This window comes from Gossypium raimondii, chromosome 8 (assembly GCF_025698545.1).
Source record: "Gossypium raimondii isolate GPD5lz chromosome 8, ASM2569854v1, whole genome shotgun sequence".
NCBI lineage: Eukaryota > Viridiplantae > Streptophyta > Magnoliopsida > Malvales > Malvaceae > Gossypium > Gossypium raimondii.
This window is the reverse complement of record NC_068572.1, coordinates 52,507,864-52,528,124: the sequence shown is the minus strand read 5'-3', so window position 1 is coordinate 52,528,124 and position 20,261 is coordinate 52,507,864. Positions and strand designations below refer to the sequence as shown.

Genomic DNA, 20,261 nt, shown 5'->3' with positions numbered 1-20,261 from the left:
TAACTAACTCAGTTACAGTTTCAGAAAGTACTAATTACAGTGTTTTCTAAATTTAGAGATACTTACAAGATCAGTGTCGGAGACTCGGTGTATCACTTACTCATTCAAAATGGTCTAAATTATTTAGAAAACCAGTTCTTTTTCAAAACACAATTTTGGAACCCAAAATTCACAGCACAAGTTTTGCAACCTGACTCTGATACCATTAAATGTAACACCCCAAACCCAGCCTAAACTTTATGGTCGAATCCAAGAGTGTTACGAAGAAGGGTTTTGAAACCGATGATACTACGATAAAATGTCCAAGTTATTAAACATATTCATTTATATATTTATTACTGAAACCGTTACATTTTATCCTTTACAGTTAACCAAATCATTTCGCAGCGAAAGTTTAAAAAACCGTTAAAATCAAAACCATGCTCGTATTTGCAAAAATAACATTTGTTCTCGTGAAATCGATATTTTGTCGAATCGTCGCATTTTAGAAACCATAACCCAACCAAACCATAAATTTAAACCAAACAGTTTAAAAAGTCCGGAGAGTCCAAAAAATACAAAACTCTCACGAAAGCCAGAAATTTAAGAAAACACCATGAAATAATAATAAATGGAAACAGTTTCCAATCGAGTGGTCACTGCTGAGCCTCTGTCGGACTGACCCGCCTATGTCTGTGGATTACTTGAATAGAACAAACAAACAGATGTGAGTTTACGTAAACTCAGTGTGTAACCCATCAGAGATAGACATACAACATATACAGAGTTTCATATACAGTCAGATACAAATCCGGACCTAAGTCCATCACAAACACATCTATTAGAATCAGATGTACAAAACAGATAAATAGAATCCTACCCACATCCTCTACACACCATCTCCGTCCATCTTATCACACCATGTGGGGTTAAGAACACTCACCCATCCTTACACACCATATAGTGTTGATGCGACACATATCAGATAATATGCTGACAAGCTACTAGAATATAGGCGAAGAGTCGCCAAACAGATCACTTCCTCCACATATGCAATTTTCACCCCAAACACAGATACAGAATATAGATGTAGAAATATCAAAATTAACATGCTTAACATGCTCGTATACAGATAGATACATACTTAAACAGTACAGTCAGATATACATACCAGTATCTTACTCAGATCAGTCTATCACAATATCAAATCACATGAAATAAGGTTTGGTTAGCCCTTACCGACCCTACAATATGCCTATAGTTGATCGGAACGACCTGAGCGACCCTAGGGAAATTTTTAAAATTCTGGGCCAACATGCCCGTGTGGGCCTACACGCCCAGATTGGCCTTGCCATTGTGGCCCACACGGTCTAGCCCAAACCCACACATCTGTGTGAAATGCTTTTGTGGTCCCACACGCCCGTGTGGCCCACACGTCTAACCTGGCCTAGCCTATGTGGCCCACACGACCACACTCACACCGTCACACGGTCGTGTCTTGTTCACGGCCACGCCTTCGTTAGTCATACGACAGTGTCTCATATACAGCCAGCCAGACGACCGGCTACATGCCCGTGTGGCGTCGACAACCCCAATTTTTATTTCCGTTGAATCTTAATTTCTTGTGTTTAGGGTACACACATGGTTCGTATTACTGTGAAAATAATCCTGAGACTCTTGAAACCTAAGAAACAACATTCCAACAACAAGTTTAGCATCCAACATATGAATTCCCCAACTAAACTGAAAAATGCGCAAACACTTATCGCCGACTAATACGACCATGCACACAATCAGACCGTTGGAGTTAAAATCGTTGCTTCACCACCTTCACCTATGCAACAGCTTGTATGAAATTAACTTCCCTAACCACACCATTATGCTAATTAAAAAGAATGAAAGCAACCAAGACGAAACGTTAAACTTACCAAAACGGATGGAAACCACCGGGATCAAATCGAACGTTTGGAACAACCAGTTGACGAACGGAGTAGAGAAAAGAACCAAAAATAGGAAATTTGTAGAGAAGAAGAAAAGAGAAGAAGTAACATCAGAAACAGAGGAAATTTGGGAAGAGAGAGAAAAATTATAAAAATAAAATAAAAAATAGATATGACAACAAATCCCTAATTTTTCTCTCACTCCCCAGTAACCTACTAACTCTCAACTCAGAATTTTGGTTCCTACAAACCTCTATCAGAAAACCGAAGCAAAAATATCATCTACACTCCCACAGGGAATCAAACACAAGATCTTAGAGAAAGCTAACCCCTTACCACTTGAACCAACAAGCTCGTTCTGATATGAGTTTACAAACAATAATATATAAGCCCACCCAACAAGGATAAGGCTTGGATTAAAAATAACAAAATTTCCAACTGTGAGACTTGAACCCAAGACCTTATACGCACACTCAGGACACTTAACCACTGAAGTAAATACATATTTATATTAGATTTCACAAAAACAGACTTAAACTATTCAGGGCATTACATGTGTGGCTTACATAAGCATGTGTCCAGCCCGTGTGGAAATGCTCAGGCCGTGTGGCTCTTGAAAACAACTTTATTTATCTGATTTTGGCTCATTTTTCGCTCCTTTCACTCCCAAATGCTCTTCTATGTATAGAAACATGAATTTAAATGATTAAGAGCATAAAATTCACTAATTTGCATAATTAATCATCCAAAAATGCATTAAGAATGAGATTAAAATATGTTATTTTTATAGCTTGTCAATAAGAGATTATGTACTCTTTTTCTTCATTAGGTTTTTATCCCACAGGGTTGTTCCTAATAAAGGTTTTAATGAGGCATAGTTTTCTCTAGTGGACATCCAAGGGGAAGTGTTACAAATAAATGTGGATATTCATATTCTAACCGCCCTCATTTATGAGGTAAAACCTCCCCTTCATTATGCAAGTTGTTTAATGCATGTGTTAATGAAGCACTTAAATAAGCTTCATTTATTGTATTGCATGGAATGTCAATTACTTATAAATAGAATCCTTACGTGAGTGAAATGAAAATATGAAAAAATTCTCCCGTATTTTTCATCCACCTTTTACTTATTATTATTGTTTTATTAATTTTTCTATAACAATTTTAATATATTTTTATACATTTTAATTTTAATATACACAATTTATTTTCTCTATAAATTGTATATCTTAATAATGTTGTTCATTGAGTTGGTGTCACAAGTCAGCTTGACACTAACTCAAAATTAATGACAAAACCATAATAAATAACTGTAGTGCATTTAGTATTGTTTATCTGATGTATTTATGTGTTTAGCTTTCACTTTAGTCATTGTACAAGCCCAATTTTTGACCCGGGCCCAAGGAACCAAAACAATTAAACTAAACAATTAGCCCAGACTAAAACCCTAAACAAATTAAACCAAACCCAAATACCCAACAGGCCCAAAACCAATTTGTCAAACTAGGGTTTCAGCTTTTCTGAAACCCTAGCTGCCTCCATCCCTAGCCTTCGCTAGCGCCGCCGCCGTCACTTCATCAGTGCAAGTGGTCACCTACCCTCTGACCAGCGTCGTTCCTGCTACCTACTCCACCGCCCTACACCTGCAAACAATAAAGGAAAGCAAACTACAACAAGCAACAGGGGGATGCTCTTCTTTTTCTTTTTGTAACATTTTCAAGGAAATAAAAGTAAAAAATCAAAGGTTTTTTTTGCATCTCTTATCATTTCGGCGCGACAGGGGTCTTAGAACCCCATAGGCCGAATGTTGGAGAGAAATAAAAGGGATTTTTGAATTTTTTTTTTTAGAAAAACAGTGGCTGAAATGATTTTTGAAGAAAAAAAGGGTTTAAATACCTTGAACAAAACGGCACCGTTTAAGGCTCCTCTGACCCGCGCGTCGGCCCGACCCGACCCGGAGGATCCGCGTGTTTTTAACTTTTGGGCTATTTTGCGCGCAGTCCCTCCTATTTTTCGACGTGTTGCAATTTGGCCATTTTTCATTATTTTCTTTTATTTTTAATTTACCCCCCATAATTTTACTTTTGCTTCAATTTGGTCCATTTCGACGTTGCGTTTTAAGGCCTGGATAAATTTACTATTTTGGTCCCTCCCTTTTTGCGCGTGTCGCAATTTGATCCTTGTCGTCTTTTTATTTTCGAATCAGCCGTGTATTTTTTATTTTATTTCGATTTAGTCAGTATTTTTAGCATTTTTATTATTTAACCTTATTATTGTTATTATTATTATTACTATTATTAATTATTATTAGTTTTATTTTCCTTTTTCTTTATTTGTTACTATTATATTAATGTATTAATTAGTTTAATATTATTTTCAGCTTTATTTTTATTCTATATATATACATATATGCATTATGCATGTCCATATTTTATAATAACTTATTTTTACATACATACAAACGTATATATATTTTATAACTTATTTAATATATACATAAATACTCATATTTTTATACATATCTATATATATATACTTTTTTTTCTCATGAATATGTATATACATGCTTTTTTTACATATATTAAAATATGTATTTGTATATATTATTTATTTTATGATTCATATATATACCTACATATATAGACTTTTTATATTTGATGATTGCTGTATAAGTATATATGTATATACATACACTTACATAATTTTTCATGTAATAATACGTATATATGCATATGTTTTTTATATTTTCATAATTTTATACATATATATAGATGTATATATATTTTATAATTTTGTTAATCTTGTTCATTTATTTATTTACATGTCCGTTATTATTATTTGTTATGCTTTATATTTGTTTATTATTTTACATACGTGATTGATTTTATTTATATATATATGTGACTTCTTATTTATTTATATTTTGTTTTGCTTATATTATTTTATTTACATCATTATCATCATCATTCTATTACACCCATTTTATTTAGATTTCAAAAGGAAATTTTAAAAAATATAAGTAATACTCGGTATTTGGGATCTTTGAGAGAATCGAGCCCTAATGTGTTGGGTTCCGATTTCTTCGTTGAATCTAAATAATCGAGATTACTCTTTTAAAAATAATAAAAAGCTCATTATCAGGAATTCAATATGTTGTGTCCTAACGCATTGGATATGACACGCTGTTTTCCCGATATGAGAATTTTTTCTAAAAATTAATAAAGGCAATATTTTGCGTTTGGAAATTTAAGAAAACGTACCCTAAGGTGCTAGGTGTCGTTTTTTCTCGTTCAACCAAATAGCTTAATATCCTTTTAAAAATTTCAAAATATGGCAATGTTTTGCGTTTGGAAATTTGAGAAAACATGCCCTAAGGTGCTGGGTGTCGATTTTTCTCGTTCAACCAAATGGCTTAATATCCTTTTAAAAATTTCAAAATATGGCAATGTTTTGCATTTGGAAATTCGAGAAAACATGCCCTAAGGTGCTAGGTGTTGATTTTTCTCGTTCAACCAAATAGCTAAATATCCTTCCAAAAATTTCAAAATAAGGCAATGTTTTGCGTTTGGACATTCTAGGAACGTGCCCTAATGTGCTGGGTTTCGATTTCTCGTTTAACCAAATTGTCAAATATCCTCTTGAATTTTAATCCATGCCATTCGAGTTTTTTTTTAAGGATCGTATTTTAAATTTCTTTAAAATTTTCAGTTTTTCGACAGTAAGACATTAATTAATCAATTAGGTACCAATTTTGGGCGTATCGAGAGTGCTAATCCTTCCTCATACGTAACCGACTCCTGAACCCGTTTTTTTGAATTTCGTAGACCAAACTTGTTGTTTTAATAAAATCAAATCGTTTATTAAAAACAATCACTTTTCGAGGTGATCCGATCACACCTCATCAAAAAGGATCGGTGGCGACTCTCATTTTCGTTTTCATTTTCCAAAACCCAAGTCGACCCCGTTTTTCATCAAAAAAAATGGTGTTAACAGCTTGGCGACTCCATTGGGGACTTTTTTCAAAATAAGTGAGTCGAGCCACGAGTTGATTACTTTTTGTCTTTTTGTCGAAATTTGAAAACTTGATTTAAATATACGATCCTCTCATTGCATTTCATTTGTTTTCATTTTGATTTGAAAGCTTGGCGACTCCCATTTTCGTTTTCATTTTCCAAAACTCAAGTCGACCCTGTTTTTCATCAAAAAAAATGGTGTTAACAGCTTGGCGACTCCACTGGGGACTTTTTTCAAAATAAGTGAGTCGAGCCACGAGTTGATTACTTTTTGTCTTTTTGTCAAAATTTGAAAACTTGATTTAAATATACGATCCTCTCATTGCATTTCATTTGTTTTCATTTTGATTTGAAAGCTTGGCGACTCCCATTTTCGTTTTCATTTTTCAAAACCCAAGTCGACCCCGTTTTTCATCAAAAAAATGGTGTTAACAGTCATAATTTATTTTTTTTTATTTTAGTATTGTACATATTTCATGTGTTATTACGATTAATTAGTTTCAAACCATACATATCAATGCTTATTATATGTTACTTTTAAGCAAACATTTGTATTTTAAATATATAATTTTCACATGCATACACGTGTATTAAGATTTCTAATATTTATTTAAAAGAAATGTCAAACTAAAAACTACATGCACAATTAAATAATTTTTTATGATCATATAATAATTAATAATATATGTAGTATATATAATTTATTTAAGGGATTTTATTATTTTAAGTTATTCAATTACGTTTAATGAATTAATAGTTAATTAATGTTACTTTTGTTATTATCTCATGATAAATAGTAATATATAAATAAAGTATTAGTTAATGTGAATTTAATAATATAATGAATAATAAATGATATTTTATTAATTTAAAAAATTCAAACTCATGTTTTATACATATAAATATATGTTTATAAATTAAAATGAATAAATCCGCATATATTTGAATTATTATAGAAAACTATCATATTTAAATTTTATTAAAATAAAATACTTTTATTTTTATTTGTTTTAGTTACCGGAATAGGAAAAATATTTATTTTAGATTATTTTAATTAATGATTTTTATAGAATGAAAATAACTTGTTAGTACACAATAATTTGTGCTACGTACAAACTGTGCCTGCATGGCAAACCAAAAGTTGTTTATGCATCAATTTTATTTGTCAGCAATTTTGTTTTACTTTGCATTTATTTTTATGTTCATAATTATCTTATAATGGTTAAAAATGTGGGATATTCATGGCGGCATCTATCTATTTAATACAATACTTTTAGGGTGTATTTGATAAATTAAAATTTTAAATTCTAAAATATTAAATATTAAATTTTACAGTGTTGAATTTATATTAAAATGTTCAATATAAATTAGTAAATATAAATACTGAATATAATTATGTTATTTGATAAAAGTAAATATTAATTTTAAAAGATTATTTATTTTTATTTTAATGTTATTAATATAATATTTTATATTATTTTGGATAGTTTTGATGGAAGATAAATATGACAATTTGATTATCTTTTCTTTTAAATCATTTAATTCAAATTTAATAAAATAAAATGAACTTAATATTTTTACATTAAGTTATCTTATTCAATATTTTTGCTGAAAATTTTATATTAAATAAAAATTACAATGATGATCAAATATATTTAAAATATTATTTTCAATGAAGTGAAAATTTTCTATAATTTATCAAACTCACGCTTAAAAGATTTTAAGATAGAAAAGTTTTACTTGAAGTATAACTCTCGAAAAGTTGTTATCCCTATAATAACAACACAAGCTTTCAAAACATTCTAATCCAAGCATAAGAGATAGAGTTTGAAGATAATATAAAAGACATGAAGATAATGAATTCAAAGAAGCTTATAGATAAACATTAAGGTAAAACTTTAAAAGCTTAATGGATTTTATTCACATTATATGAAGACAATTTTATTAAGTGCATTTATTGTTTATTAATATTAGGAGAGGTTGCTTGGCACTAAATATACTAGGATGAGGTTAAAATAAATTACGTGTAGACCAACTTTGTGGTGTTGTTTCGACAGTATTTATGCCACAACTTATAATTACCCCAAGATGTTGCCATAACTTACATCCAAGTGCATTTTCATTACCCATTAATTATTACACTCTTTCGATATATTGTTAACTTGAAAATATATTATGCGTGATTCAAAACTGAGTAGAGTTTAATAAATCCAAAGCTTATAATCAAAATACATGAAGCTAGGAGTAAAGATACATGTTTAATATATATAGCGTGACAACATTGAGAAATTAATTTAGACAAACTTATAACAATGGATGGTTTATTCAGATCCAACATACCAATAATACTACACTTTCACTTTTCCATAAAATACATAAACCCAAAAATAAACACTTGAATAAATAAAAGGCACTACACTTATTTAGTATCAATTCGCAACCAAACAAACACTACAACAGGGAAACAGACAGTTACCGTTGCGAACAAAGCATGAAAAACACTGAGAAAAGAAAGAATTTGGAAGAGTGATCAGGGACATTGGAAGCCGGATGGAACTTTTTTTGAGCAGACATTTAGAAGCAAGCTGAGGGAAACTGGGATATTAAGATTGATACCCAAAATGTTGCCTTTGATCGCTGTGCAAAGGCAAACAGCAGCTTCAAGATCAGCAAGGCCTTTGAGAAGGGTGCAGCAAGGTTGAACTGGGGGTGACCCAACAGTTACATTGACTAAACCAAGCACCTCAGCACATACACCCAGTTTAAGGGTATTTATGGGGCACTTTCCTTCCGCAGCAGGAGTTGGGGAGGGAGTGGGGTTTGGTTTTGGCTTGGGGGAAGGGCAAGAACAATTAGCACTGACAAGTGAAAAGAAGAGAATGTTGAGTGCAAAAAAGAGGGCAACCGATGCCGATCTTTTTGAAGCCATCTCTCTCAAACCTTAGGAGCTTCTTGCCTAATGTAGAAGTTAGGGTTGTATAATGTGTGAGAATGGGGATGGTGAATTTGGAGAAAAGAATGGGGTTTTTATAGTGTTTTAAGAGGGCAACTCGGTTGTTTAATAACGTAATACCTTAATTAATAAAATTTGACTGTAAATCAATTCAGTTCTTGCAATTTGAGCTGGCTGAGGCAGAAGATTTTTGGTTAACTTTGGACTTTTGTGATGTGAGGTGGAGATTAAGGTGTTTCCATGTTACCACTGGTTTCCTAGCATCAAATCATCCGATTTGTACAGTAGTTCATCTTAAATAACACCCACTCATCAGCAAGATTAAGATGTTTGCCTCCCGACCTCCAATCATGGAAGAAAATGGGACCTTGAAATCAACTAATCTATCTATATTATCCATCCTAATAGCACTATCAAGCTAATTTTTGGACAAAATGTACTAAATTTAGTGTTCAAACAATGGGATGTTTCCATTGTCTTTAGTTAATACTATAAATATCTAATTTGTTTACTTTTATTTTACAAAATATCTCCTCTTATCCAAACTAGGTATATTATAGCTACAATGTACTTACAACAACTAAACTAACTGCTGAAGACAAAATGAATACAGATTTAGAACAACATAATTACTTCACTGTTGAAGGCCAGCTTGTCAGACCTTCGTATTGATCTTCCGCTACATTTTTTGTTTTGATTGCGCTACATTCCAGTCTTGACCGTATCCTGCATGTCATGGCATTTTAATCCAAAACTCACCTAAGCCACATATCATTCACATATTCAAAATCCCAATAAATTTTGCAGTAAGAAACTGATCGTAACGAGCTAATGATCCCAATCCAACAAAAGTAGTGGTTTCTAATTTGGATCTGTTGAGGATGAATCAGTATAAATAACAAAATAGAAAAGATAGAAAATAATGAATACAAATATTTTATGTGAAAAATTTTTCCGAATAAAATAAAAATCACGAGTAAATGAGGTTTAAACTTTTAACTAAATGAGTAAACAAATGAGAGTATAATACAGAGAAAATAAACATTAAATGTATTAAACGCACATTATCTAAAGCCTTGAATACAAAGCTTAAACTTTCATAGAGTTCTCTAAAAAAGGTACAAAATACACTCAATCGTTATCACAAAAATTTTCACCAAAACTCATTAGCAACTACATCTTGTAGCCGTCAAAGAAAAGCCCTTGTTGATTGGCATGTATAAATCAAGGTTACAAAGATCCTTTAAATATATTCAATACTAAGGACTAAAACGACTAAAATAACCCTGAAGTAATCAGAATTCAACTGGGAGAAGAAGTTTTGTTGAGTTGTACAAAACGTGGTTGCATAACATCAAGAATCGTCGTAACGTCGTGATGCCCCGACTCTCCTCGTCATGACATCGTTGCCATGTCTATTGTCAAAAACTGTCGTGTCATCCCAATGTCGGAGACCTCCTCATCTCGACGTCGAACCTATTTTGGCCCTCCTTCAGTTGTTCATCGATTCTCGTCCAAGGTGTCCGCAATGTGTTTGATAAATGCGGGACAACCCACAAATTTTTACCTTGACTCGTATTTATCACATCTCCTTTTCCATGCCCCGTTACGAGCCTAACTCAGATTTTGTAGAATGTCAACCAAGTTTAAATTGTGCTCGAACTTGAAAACTAAAAGACTTCTAGTCATCAAATAAAAGTTGTATAATGCAATAAGGGTTAGTAATACCCGAACAATAGAGAAAACATCAACTCTCTCCATCTATCTGTGATCCTCTGTGACCAACCTTGCCTCAAACATTCTGCGAACCATTCGAGTTCTAAAGATCAAATGGGCATGAAATTCTTATCTAAATCAGACACATATCTGATATTTGACATGACTCCACCTTCAACCAGATTATATGTGGAGAACAACGAATCATCATATTTGTCTTCAGTCACATCAGCTACCTCCGTAATTATCTAAAACTGCCAGAAACTGGAATTTGTGATCCTTTCGAACTTCTCAATATCCAAATTCATTATTGTGTCACCGAACGAGTTAATCTGCAAAAGCTGAACTTGACTCTAATATCAATTTACTAGGTATCGACTCGTGTAAACAACGAAATAGAAAATGTAGAAAAGAATGAACACAAATATTTTACGTGGAAAACTCCTTTGAAGAGGATAAAAACCATGCGCAAATGAGGTTTCGACTTTTAACTAAATGAGTAAACAAATGAGAGTACAATATGAAAAAAATAAACCTTAAATGTACTAAACATACATTATCTAAAACCTCGAATATAAAGCCCAAACTCTCATAGAGTTCTCTCAAAAAGGATACAAACTACTCTCCATAGTTATCACGAAAATTTTCACCAAAACTCATTTGCAACTACATTTTATAGCCGTCAAAGAAAAGCCCTTGTTGATGGGTATGTCTAAATCAGTGTTACAAAGGCCCTTTAAATAGGTTCAATACTAAAGGCTAAAACAACTAAAATAACCCTGAAGTAATCAAAGTCTAGTTAGGAGAAGTCCTATTGAGCTATACAAAACGTGGCTGCATAATACTAGGAATCGTCATGATGTGCCGACTCTCCTCGTCATGACGTTGTCGCCACATCTATTGCCAAAAACTATCGTGTCGTCCTGACGTCGAGCCTATTTTGGCCCTCCTTCAGTTGCTTGTCAATTTTCGTCTAAAGTATTTACAATGTGTGCGATGAATACGAGACACGCCCCACAAAACCATTCAATAGTTTTTCCGCATATCTTTAATATATCTTATAGAGAATCTTACTTATTTGTGGCAAAGCCACATTATTATTTTGATTATGTTATAGTGAATTCTTTAATTTTCCACTATTATATACTCTTGAGATTTGTTCATGTTTACTGCTAACAAACCCTTTTTGCTCCTACGTGCATATCTTCTGGCAAGCAGATAGTCTTCCATCATATTCTTCTTTGGCGTGTTGTCATTTTGGAAAGAGCGTCACGGGTGAGCCTAGAACATTACAATGGGTTCCACCAGAGATTCATTTGAAACTGTGCCCTCATTTGAAAAAATTCCATTTACAATAATAAATGTAATTGACATGACCTGATGATTTGTTTTTTCTCCTTGTTGATTGAAACCAGAATTTTGGTCCAATTACAGAAACTGCTGAAACTTAAATCAAGTCAATATTAATTATACCTTCAAACTTATCCAAGCAAAGTCGATTTACTTTTTGCCACGACTGTGTGTTGATGTGATGCGTTCAATAGAAAAACAAAAATACAGCTTCCCATTCGGCTGTGGTGGACAATATATTGTCATTATATGTATGTATGTATGCATTGAAGAACTTGAACTTATCTGCTTTGACATCATGTGGGTAAACTTCACAGATGTGATTCAACATACTGTAAACACAGTTTCTTAATATGTAGTTTATTCCTTCGGATTTCATCGTCAAACAAAGTTTAACATATCATTTACTCAAGTTTCCTGCTCTTAAAATAATTTATTGGGCAATTTCTTTTGTGACCACAATCTCCATCTCTATTAAAGAGACCTAAAACTTGAATGAATTCACGTATTAACTTAATACACCAGTATTAAAACAATTTTTATAACATTAAAAATAATGAATTTAAATTTAAATTTGAAATAAAATATAATAAATTTTATTAAAATGGTATAATGAATTTGGCATTAAAATATAATAATGTTTTCATTTTTATTATTTTAGTTTTTTACATAAATTTGGCATTAATCTCTTAAAAATCAAATAGCTTTTTTAATAAAATATTAACTAAAACACTAACTTTTAATAATGTTAGTGTGACAATCGGTATGAAAGTCTACATATACTTCATGTTGATATAACACTATTTATCTTATATGTCACATTAATAAACAATTTAAAATTTATAAAATATTCAAAATTCAAAAAAATATAAAAATTTCATAATTTTTATAAAAAAATTTAGCATAAATTAACGTTGATTGTCATGCGGCCTTCTATGTTTAAAATTTTAATGTTTTAGTTAGCATTCCGTTAAAAATAGCAATTCAATCTAAAAGGTTGATAGTTCAATTCGACTCTTTTAAAAGGTTAAAGACTAAATTTAGCTTAAAAAAGAATAAGAGTCAAATTGACAAAAGACGTAAATGTTAAAGCTAAATTTGTCTCATAAAATAAGATCTCCTCAAAATAGATAATTTTTTTCCTTTTATTCAAACAAACCATATAAATGGTTAAAATTACAAAGTAAAATTAGTTTATTGCTAAATCATGTACTAAGATTATTGAATGAAATAATACACTCACTAACAAAATTATTTAAGCGATTTCAATTAATTGTATGAGAAAAATAGATATTATTCGGTATACTGATAATAAAAAAATTTATTTTCATATCATATATCTTTAAATTTAATTTAATTTTACAAAATGGTTTATGCATCAAATAATTATAATAAGAGAATTTGTTAATTAATTAAGGTTTAAAGAAAGGAAAATATCATATTTTATCCTGTCGTTTTCAGTAAAATGATTAGCAAGCCGTGAAAGATTTTGCTTTTAACTTCTCAACGAAAAGAAAAGAAAGAAAGGGACCAAATTGATTAATATATTCCAAATATTTTTATATCAAGACCGACTTCAATAATCAAACAAATTTAGTTATACTTCATATTTTGCACTGCAGATTTATAGAAAATCAACTGTTCAACCCATCTTTCATATAACTAAATATTATATCTGCTCCAAAAAAAAAGTAAATATTTTTCTTCTACAAATGGGAAATGCCCGCTGCATAACATCATCATGAAGTAACTTCTCTGTACGTGTGAAGAACCTGCACCTCCCACTCTCTATCCATCATCTCGGATAACACCATTTGAATTATCAATACTACCGATACCATTGAGAGCACTGATCACCTCCAAGCTGTCACACGCCAAGATTACTCTGCGCTACCCAAGGTTTCCATGCCTGTTGTAATCCCTCAAGAGCGCCCCATGCTTCAGCTTTCGAAACTGAACAGCTACCAATACATTTAGCAAACCCCGATATCCAGGTACCATTGTGGTCGTGAATTACTCCCCCAACGGCGGCCATGTTGGAGCTCTTTTGTAGCATACCATCAGTATTGATTTTAAACCAGCTTTCCGGTGGCAAGGACCATTTTACCAGCAGCATGCGTTGTTTGTCGCAGTCCCACGCGCAAATTCTTGTAATAATCGCCGACTTATTTCCCAACCGCTCTCATAGTCAAACATGATTCGGATAAAAAATTGGTTTGTTTCGCTGACGCCAGAGACACCAGCAAATGACGCTAAACTTAAGAACCCAATCCGAACTGTCAATCGCAAAGTAATCAGGTTGGGATAAGTTGGCATAAACCCATTCCTTTATGTTCATTTATCCAGGTCGATGATTCGAACCCAAATGGTAGCAGCAACTACACATTTACGCAGAACATGACTAGTGTCTTCCGTTTTTCCATTTTAAAACCATGCCAGTTTTTAAAGAAAGCTCCCAGACACTCGTAAAAGGTTGACACTTGAATTTCTCCCACTCCACGCTTCTTAAGGAGTTAGATTATTCACATCCTTCATTAGCGAGCGGTTAGACAAACAAACTGTACAAGAAACAACTTTGGCCTAAAATTCTTTGAGCATATTATTTGCTTTCATCATACATCTGGCCACGTTAAAGAATAATTTTATTTTCCTTTTTCTACACCATTTGTTGTGGCAATCTAGGTACCATTAAAGGATGACAAATTTTATATAATTTACAAAAGTCATTGACTTCATTAGAAGTGAATTCGTCTCGGACCTTAAAAGTCTTTATCATATACCCATTCTCTTTTTCTACAAGAATTTCAAAATTTTTAAATGCCATAAATGATTCATATTTTTGCTTCAATAAGTAAACCCAAGTCTTCCTACTGTACTTATCAATGAATAGGAATAATTTTTTTTTACCAAATGATGATGGATTGATTGGTTTACACACATCGCCTCACATAATTGATTAGTATGGTTAATGGTCGACATACCTTTAACTATTTTCCTTTTTCCAAGAATTTAGACTACTAAAATTCAATGGTTGAATTTCACGTGCAAACACCATGATTCATTCTTGACGCTAGCCTTTAAGTACTTTGCTCCAATTGTCTTGAGATTCAATATAAAAAATCTTATTATTTGGCATGGATACTTCAACAGTTAAGTTAACGTTTTGATCTCTTAGTTAAAGACAACAATTTTTCATGTGAATTCCATAACCTTTCTCAAGGAGTTGTTCTAAACTCAAAATGCTACTTTTCAACTTGGAAACATAGTAAAAATTGTTCATAAGGCTATGGCTACCGTCTTTTAGAGAAATTGGAATGGTATTGTTCTTTCAATTTGGACTTTCTATGAGTCTCCAAATGATACATTACCTCTAAGATGAAGTCAAAATTGTTGATATGGGGCGACAATATTTTTATAAAATATATATGTTCAAAGTAGACTTGGTTCATACGAGCTAGGTTTACTTTTAACAAGATATTTTTAAATTCAAGATAAGCTTAATTACCAAAATTTAGGTCAAGACAAAATAAGTTAAATGTTCAATTTGTATTAGATAGTATAATTATTTAACTTTATTTTTACCTAATTAATATTTAGATAAGATTTATACTTAGATATTACAAATATTAAACTTTATTTTTACCAAATTAATATTTAGATGCTACTTTATATTAGTTTAAAATTAAAATAAAATGTTACTAAATTTATCATAAAAATATAAGATTTATAAAGGAAATCAAATTTAAAAACTTTGGGGGTCAAACACAAATTTATCCTTTTTCAAACACTAATTATAATATCAAATTAAAAATTAAAACTTAAAGGGCCTTCAAAAATAATTTTACAAAATTTAGGGCAGAACACAAAATTTTCCTTTTTTTAAGCACTAATTATAATATAAAAATTAAAAAATTAAAACTTAAAAGGCATTCAAAAGTAATTTTACAAAATTTAAGGGGGTTATTCGCCTCTGCTCTAATCTTCTCTTCAAGCTCTAAATAGGTCTCTATGTATCCACACATGTGATTGCTTGCTCCATTGTCAAGATATCATATGATTTCATTATCCTTTTCTTCATTCTTAAGTGTTGGGAAAAAAGTTGGTTGTTCCGGATCTTACTTATCTTTAATTACATTGGCTTTTTTCTTTGTTTTTATAAGGTTCATTTTGGCACTCCCAGGAAAAATGGTTAAATTATGGCAATTGTAACATTCAACATTAGACTTATTATACCTTTTTTGTTTGATCTCAAATAATACCTCTTCCTCCTCTCCTTACTTTTTCACTATTTCTAGTTGATGGGCTCCCATTATCATTGTTACTGTTATTATTATCACCCCTTCCATATCACCCTTAACTAAAACCATATCCTTGTCTTTTTCCTTGACCTCAACCTCGACCTCTTTGGTTTTTTCCTTCTTGGTTATCTTTTAAAGGTACCTTGGCTTTGAGAACTTACTCTAAGGACTCATCTTGCCTCTTGGATTTGTCTTCTTATGCTTGTAACTCACCTACTACTTGTTCAATTGTCACAGAGTTTAAATCTTTTTACTCAATTATACAAACCACATAATCAAACTTTGGAATCAAAGAATAAAGAATCTTTTCAATCACATGAGTGTCTTCTAAATTTTATCTATATCTTTTCATTTGATGCACAATAGGCAACACCCTTAAATAGTAATTTGAAATTGACTCAGATTCTTTCATTCTCAAAGTTTCAAACTCACCTCGTAATGCTTGGAATCGAATCTATTTCACTTTTTTGACTTTTTGGAGAGAACTTTTCAAAATATCCCAAGCTTTTTTAGTGGCGATATCAATATCCACTTTCACAAACATCAATTCATTCAAACATTGATGGATAAAAACGAGGGCTTATTTATCTTTCTTCCTTATCTTTGTTAAAGTATCCTTCTCATGTTGCAATAATAATGCCTTATTTTGAGGAAGATCATAACCAACTTTGTACGAACTCCCAAACATTTTGTAAGCCAAGTAGAGCCTTTATATGGAGACACTAATTTTCATAGTTGTCTTCTATAAAACGAGGAAATTAAAATAGAAACATTTCATTACTTGCCATCTCTTCTTACAATAGATTTTAACTCTAATATCATTTTTTTGAAGGAGGGGGAATATAACACCCCAAACCCGGCCTAGAAGTTAAGACCAAATCTGGAGGAGTTACATCAACACATCAAAAACTGATTGCAATAAGTATCCAGAAAACGTTCAAAGATTACTCAACTATTAGCGAAAAATCTTTTCAGAGTCTTATTTTGAAAATCAAAATCCATTTGTCGACTTGAGTGATTTTTAAGTTTTACGTTAAAAATTATCAACTACCGACAAATTTAGCAGAAACCAAAACAAGCTCAGAAACATATTACAACCCACAAAATCAAATATTTCTACATTATAGCAAAACAATCCGAGCTCCCACACGCTATCCGGTCCTAAGTCAGAGACTTACTTGAACACACAAAGATAAAACCAAAAGGTGAGCTATAAAGCCCAGTGTATAACCAACATCAATTATAGTTAACAAATCATAGTATATAATGTAACAGCCTGTTTTCAGTGAAATCAAAACAATGGTTTCGGGACCACTATTTTGACGAGTAAATTTTTTTTTTTATTATTTTAATGTCTATGGGATTATAGAATGATCGTATTAAGATTTTGTTAAGAAAATTTGATGTTTTCTTGATTAATTAAGTAAAAGGACTAAATCGTAAAAAGTATAAATGTTGAGTTCTAATAGCTAAAAGAGTCTAATCGCCATGAAATCTTAAACTAAGAGACTTGAATGGAAATTATACCATTTGATGAATTAGTGGATAGTTATGGATATGGTTTTGATGAAATTATAATAAATTTTTAAGGTTAAAATGGTAATTTAGAAATTTAAACCTAAAACAAAAGAAAAGAAAAATAGGTATCATCCTTTTTCATCTTCCGTAATCGATTTTAAAGGAGAAAGAATACCATTGATGAGAATAAGTTTCGGCAAGCTTATAGTCTATTCCATGGTATGATTTTGAACATCGTTTTTAATGATCTTTATGTTTTTGAGTTCGTTGTAGCTTAATCAGGCTAACCCGGTGGTTAATTTGTAAAACTGTTAAAGGTTGAGGGTTATTCCATGGATTTTTTTGAGTATTCTTTTATATTAAATGATAAATTATGAATCTTTGTTGAAAAATAGACAAGTTTTGTTAAGTGATTTTTGTTGAATTTTGGAATTAGGAATAATTTGTTAAAGGTATAAATTATAGGGTTTTATTGTGAAATGATGGTAAATATGAGTTGTTTCTAGGTCCCTTGCATGTTTTATTAACATGGATTTAGATTAAAATGGTTAGATTTTAAGTATAAGCTTAAGGACTAAATTGTGAAAAAGTTAAAATGTTAGGGACAAATTGGTATTTTTATAAATGTGAATTATGGATTGAATTGAATGTTTGAGGTTAATTAAAGTACTTAATTGGATATAATTATCTATTTAGATCAAGATAAACTTTAACCGAACCTAAATCAAGAAAAGACGAAAGCTTCGGATTAGTTCGACCTAACTTCTACGCCCCTAGTCATCGAGGTAAGTTCGTATGAACGGTCGTCGCATATATGTTATTTAAATTTATTGTTATTATGTTATTTCTATTGTAAATGGATCGATATATGAACATATCAATGCTATAATAAATTGACGGTTATCGAGTCCTAGTTGAATCTTAGGAATTCTTAGGATACAAATGACATGTCATTAGGTATTTCATGTTTTGGGTGCTGGTCTTGAATGTCCTACCGATGGCTAAGGTTCTACATTTTTTGTGGATTCTCCACAGCTCGTGTTAGCAGCATCGTGTAGCTTACATTCTGACCCACAACTCGTGTGAGTAGGCCCATTTCACAGCTTGTGTGAGCAATGATGTAAAGGAAATGTTATGGTTATATATAAAGGCACACTATGTGTGAGCTTTCCTAAGTATCTGAGGTGATTCTAAATGGTTCAACGGGCAAGAAAAGGGAACGAAATGGTAAGTGTTCAAATGGAATGTATCATGAACTTATGAAAAGGATTGATGAACTAAATGACGTTGTATACATATGGAAAATTACATATCTTATGAATGATTTCATTTATGATATGGATGAACATACTAACTTGTGAGTTGGTGATGTTGTATAGGCTTACACTAAACTTATGGCGTTGATATTGGTTTGTACTTATTGTATGAATTGTATTATAGAAATGGTAAGTTACGTTTTAATTTTATACGAGCTTACTAAGCATTCATTCCTTATGTAGTTTCTTTCTTATGTTTTATAGATTATCGAAAGCTTGATTTGGTTGGAAGCTCATCGAAGATCTATCACATTATCCAGAAGTCCATTCGATAGTTTTTGTGCTTTTTGGCCAAGGTTTATAATGGCATGTATAGGGTGGTTTATAATGGTGTTTTTGATGAATATGTAAATGGTAACTTGATATGTTTGTGATTTGAAGTTCATGTATGCTTAATGGAGTTATAATGCTTGTTTTGGGTAAGTACTTTTGGTCACTTTTTGATAATGGATGTCTATGGCATATTGGTACAATTTGTTGGTTTGAGAATGGTCAATATGTGGTATGTTGTAGGTAAGTAATTGAATACGTTATCATGTATGAATTGGTACAATATTGACATGTTGTGATGCTTAATGTCTTGATATATTGAGGTGCCTTTGAATGGCATATTGGTTAGTTGAATTAGGATCTTGAAATGGCAAATCTATGTGTGTTTAGATGATGTTTTGGTGCTTTGAAAGTGTGCATATTTGGTCTAAATGTTTATGTATGAAATGGTTTTGGAAATAGCTTGATTTTAGGTAAATTTGAGTCCACACGACCTGAGACACGAGAGTGTGACTCAGCTGTGTGAGACACATAGCCGTGTGTCATTTGATGAAATCCTTAGGGTGCAAGTTAGTGAGTTACACGGCCTAACACACAGCCTGGCACATGGGTGTCTGGTGCAACTTAGAGAGTTACACAGCCTAGCACACGGCCATGTAACCCTACTCAAAGAGTTACACGGGTGAGGACATGGGCTAGGACACTATCGTGTATCCCTATTTCGAAGGTTACAAGACCTAAAGCATGGACGTGTGTCTCAGCCGTGTGACCCCTATTTTCAAATTTTGCCACTTTTTCCCAAATTTTTTGATTTGTTTCAAATTGATCCCAAATTGATCCTAAGTTATTTTTAGGGTCTCGAAGGCTCGATTTAGGGACAGAATATGTGTATGTGAATGATTTATAAA

At 31.9% G+C, this 20,261-nt stretch overlaps 1 protein-coding gene across 1 annotated transcript; it reads right to left on the bottom strand.

Moving 5' to 3' along the window:
* Positions 1-8,236: 8,236 nt before the first annotated feature.
* LOC105792085 (14 kDa proline-rich protein DC2.15) lies at positions 8,237-8,942 on the bottom strand. The gene has a single exon (XM_012620485.2). The coding sequence runs from the start codon at positions 8,859-8,861 to the stop codon at positions 8,463-8,465; it is 399 nt and encodes a 132-aa protein (XP_012475939.1). The 5' UTR covers positions 8,862-8,942; the 3' UTR covers positions 8,237-8,462.
* Positions 8,943-20,261: the final 11,319 nt, after the last annotated feature.

Bases quoted from the DNA above. Each gene is read 5' to 3' on its own strand.
- LOC105792085 (XM_012620485.2), bottom strand. From the start codon at position 8,861: ATGGCTTCAAAAAGATCGGCATCGGTTGCCCTCTTTTTTGCACTCAAC.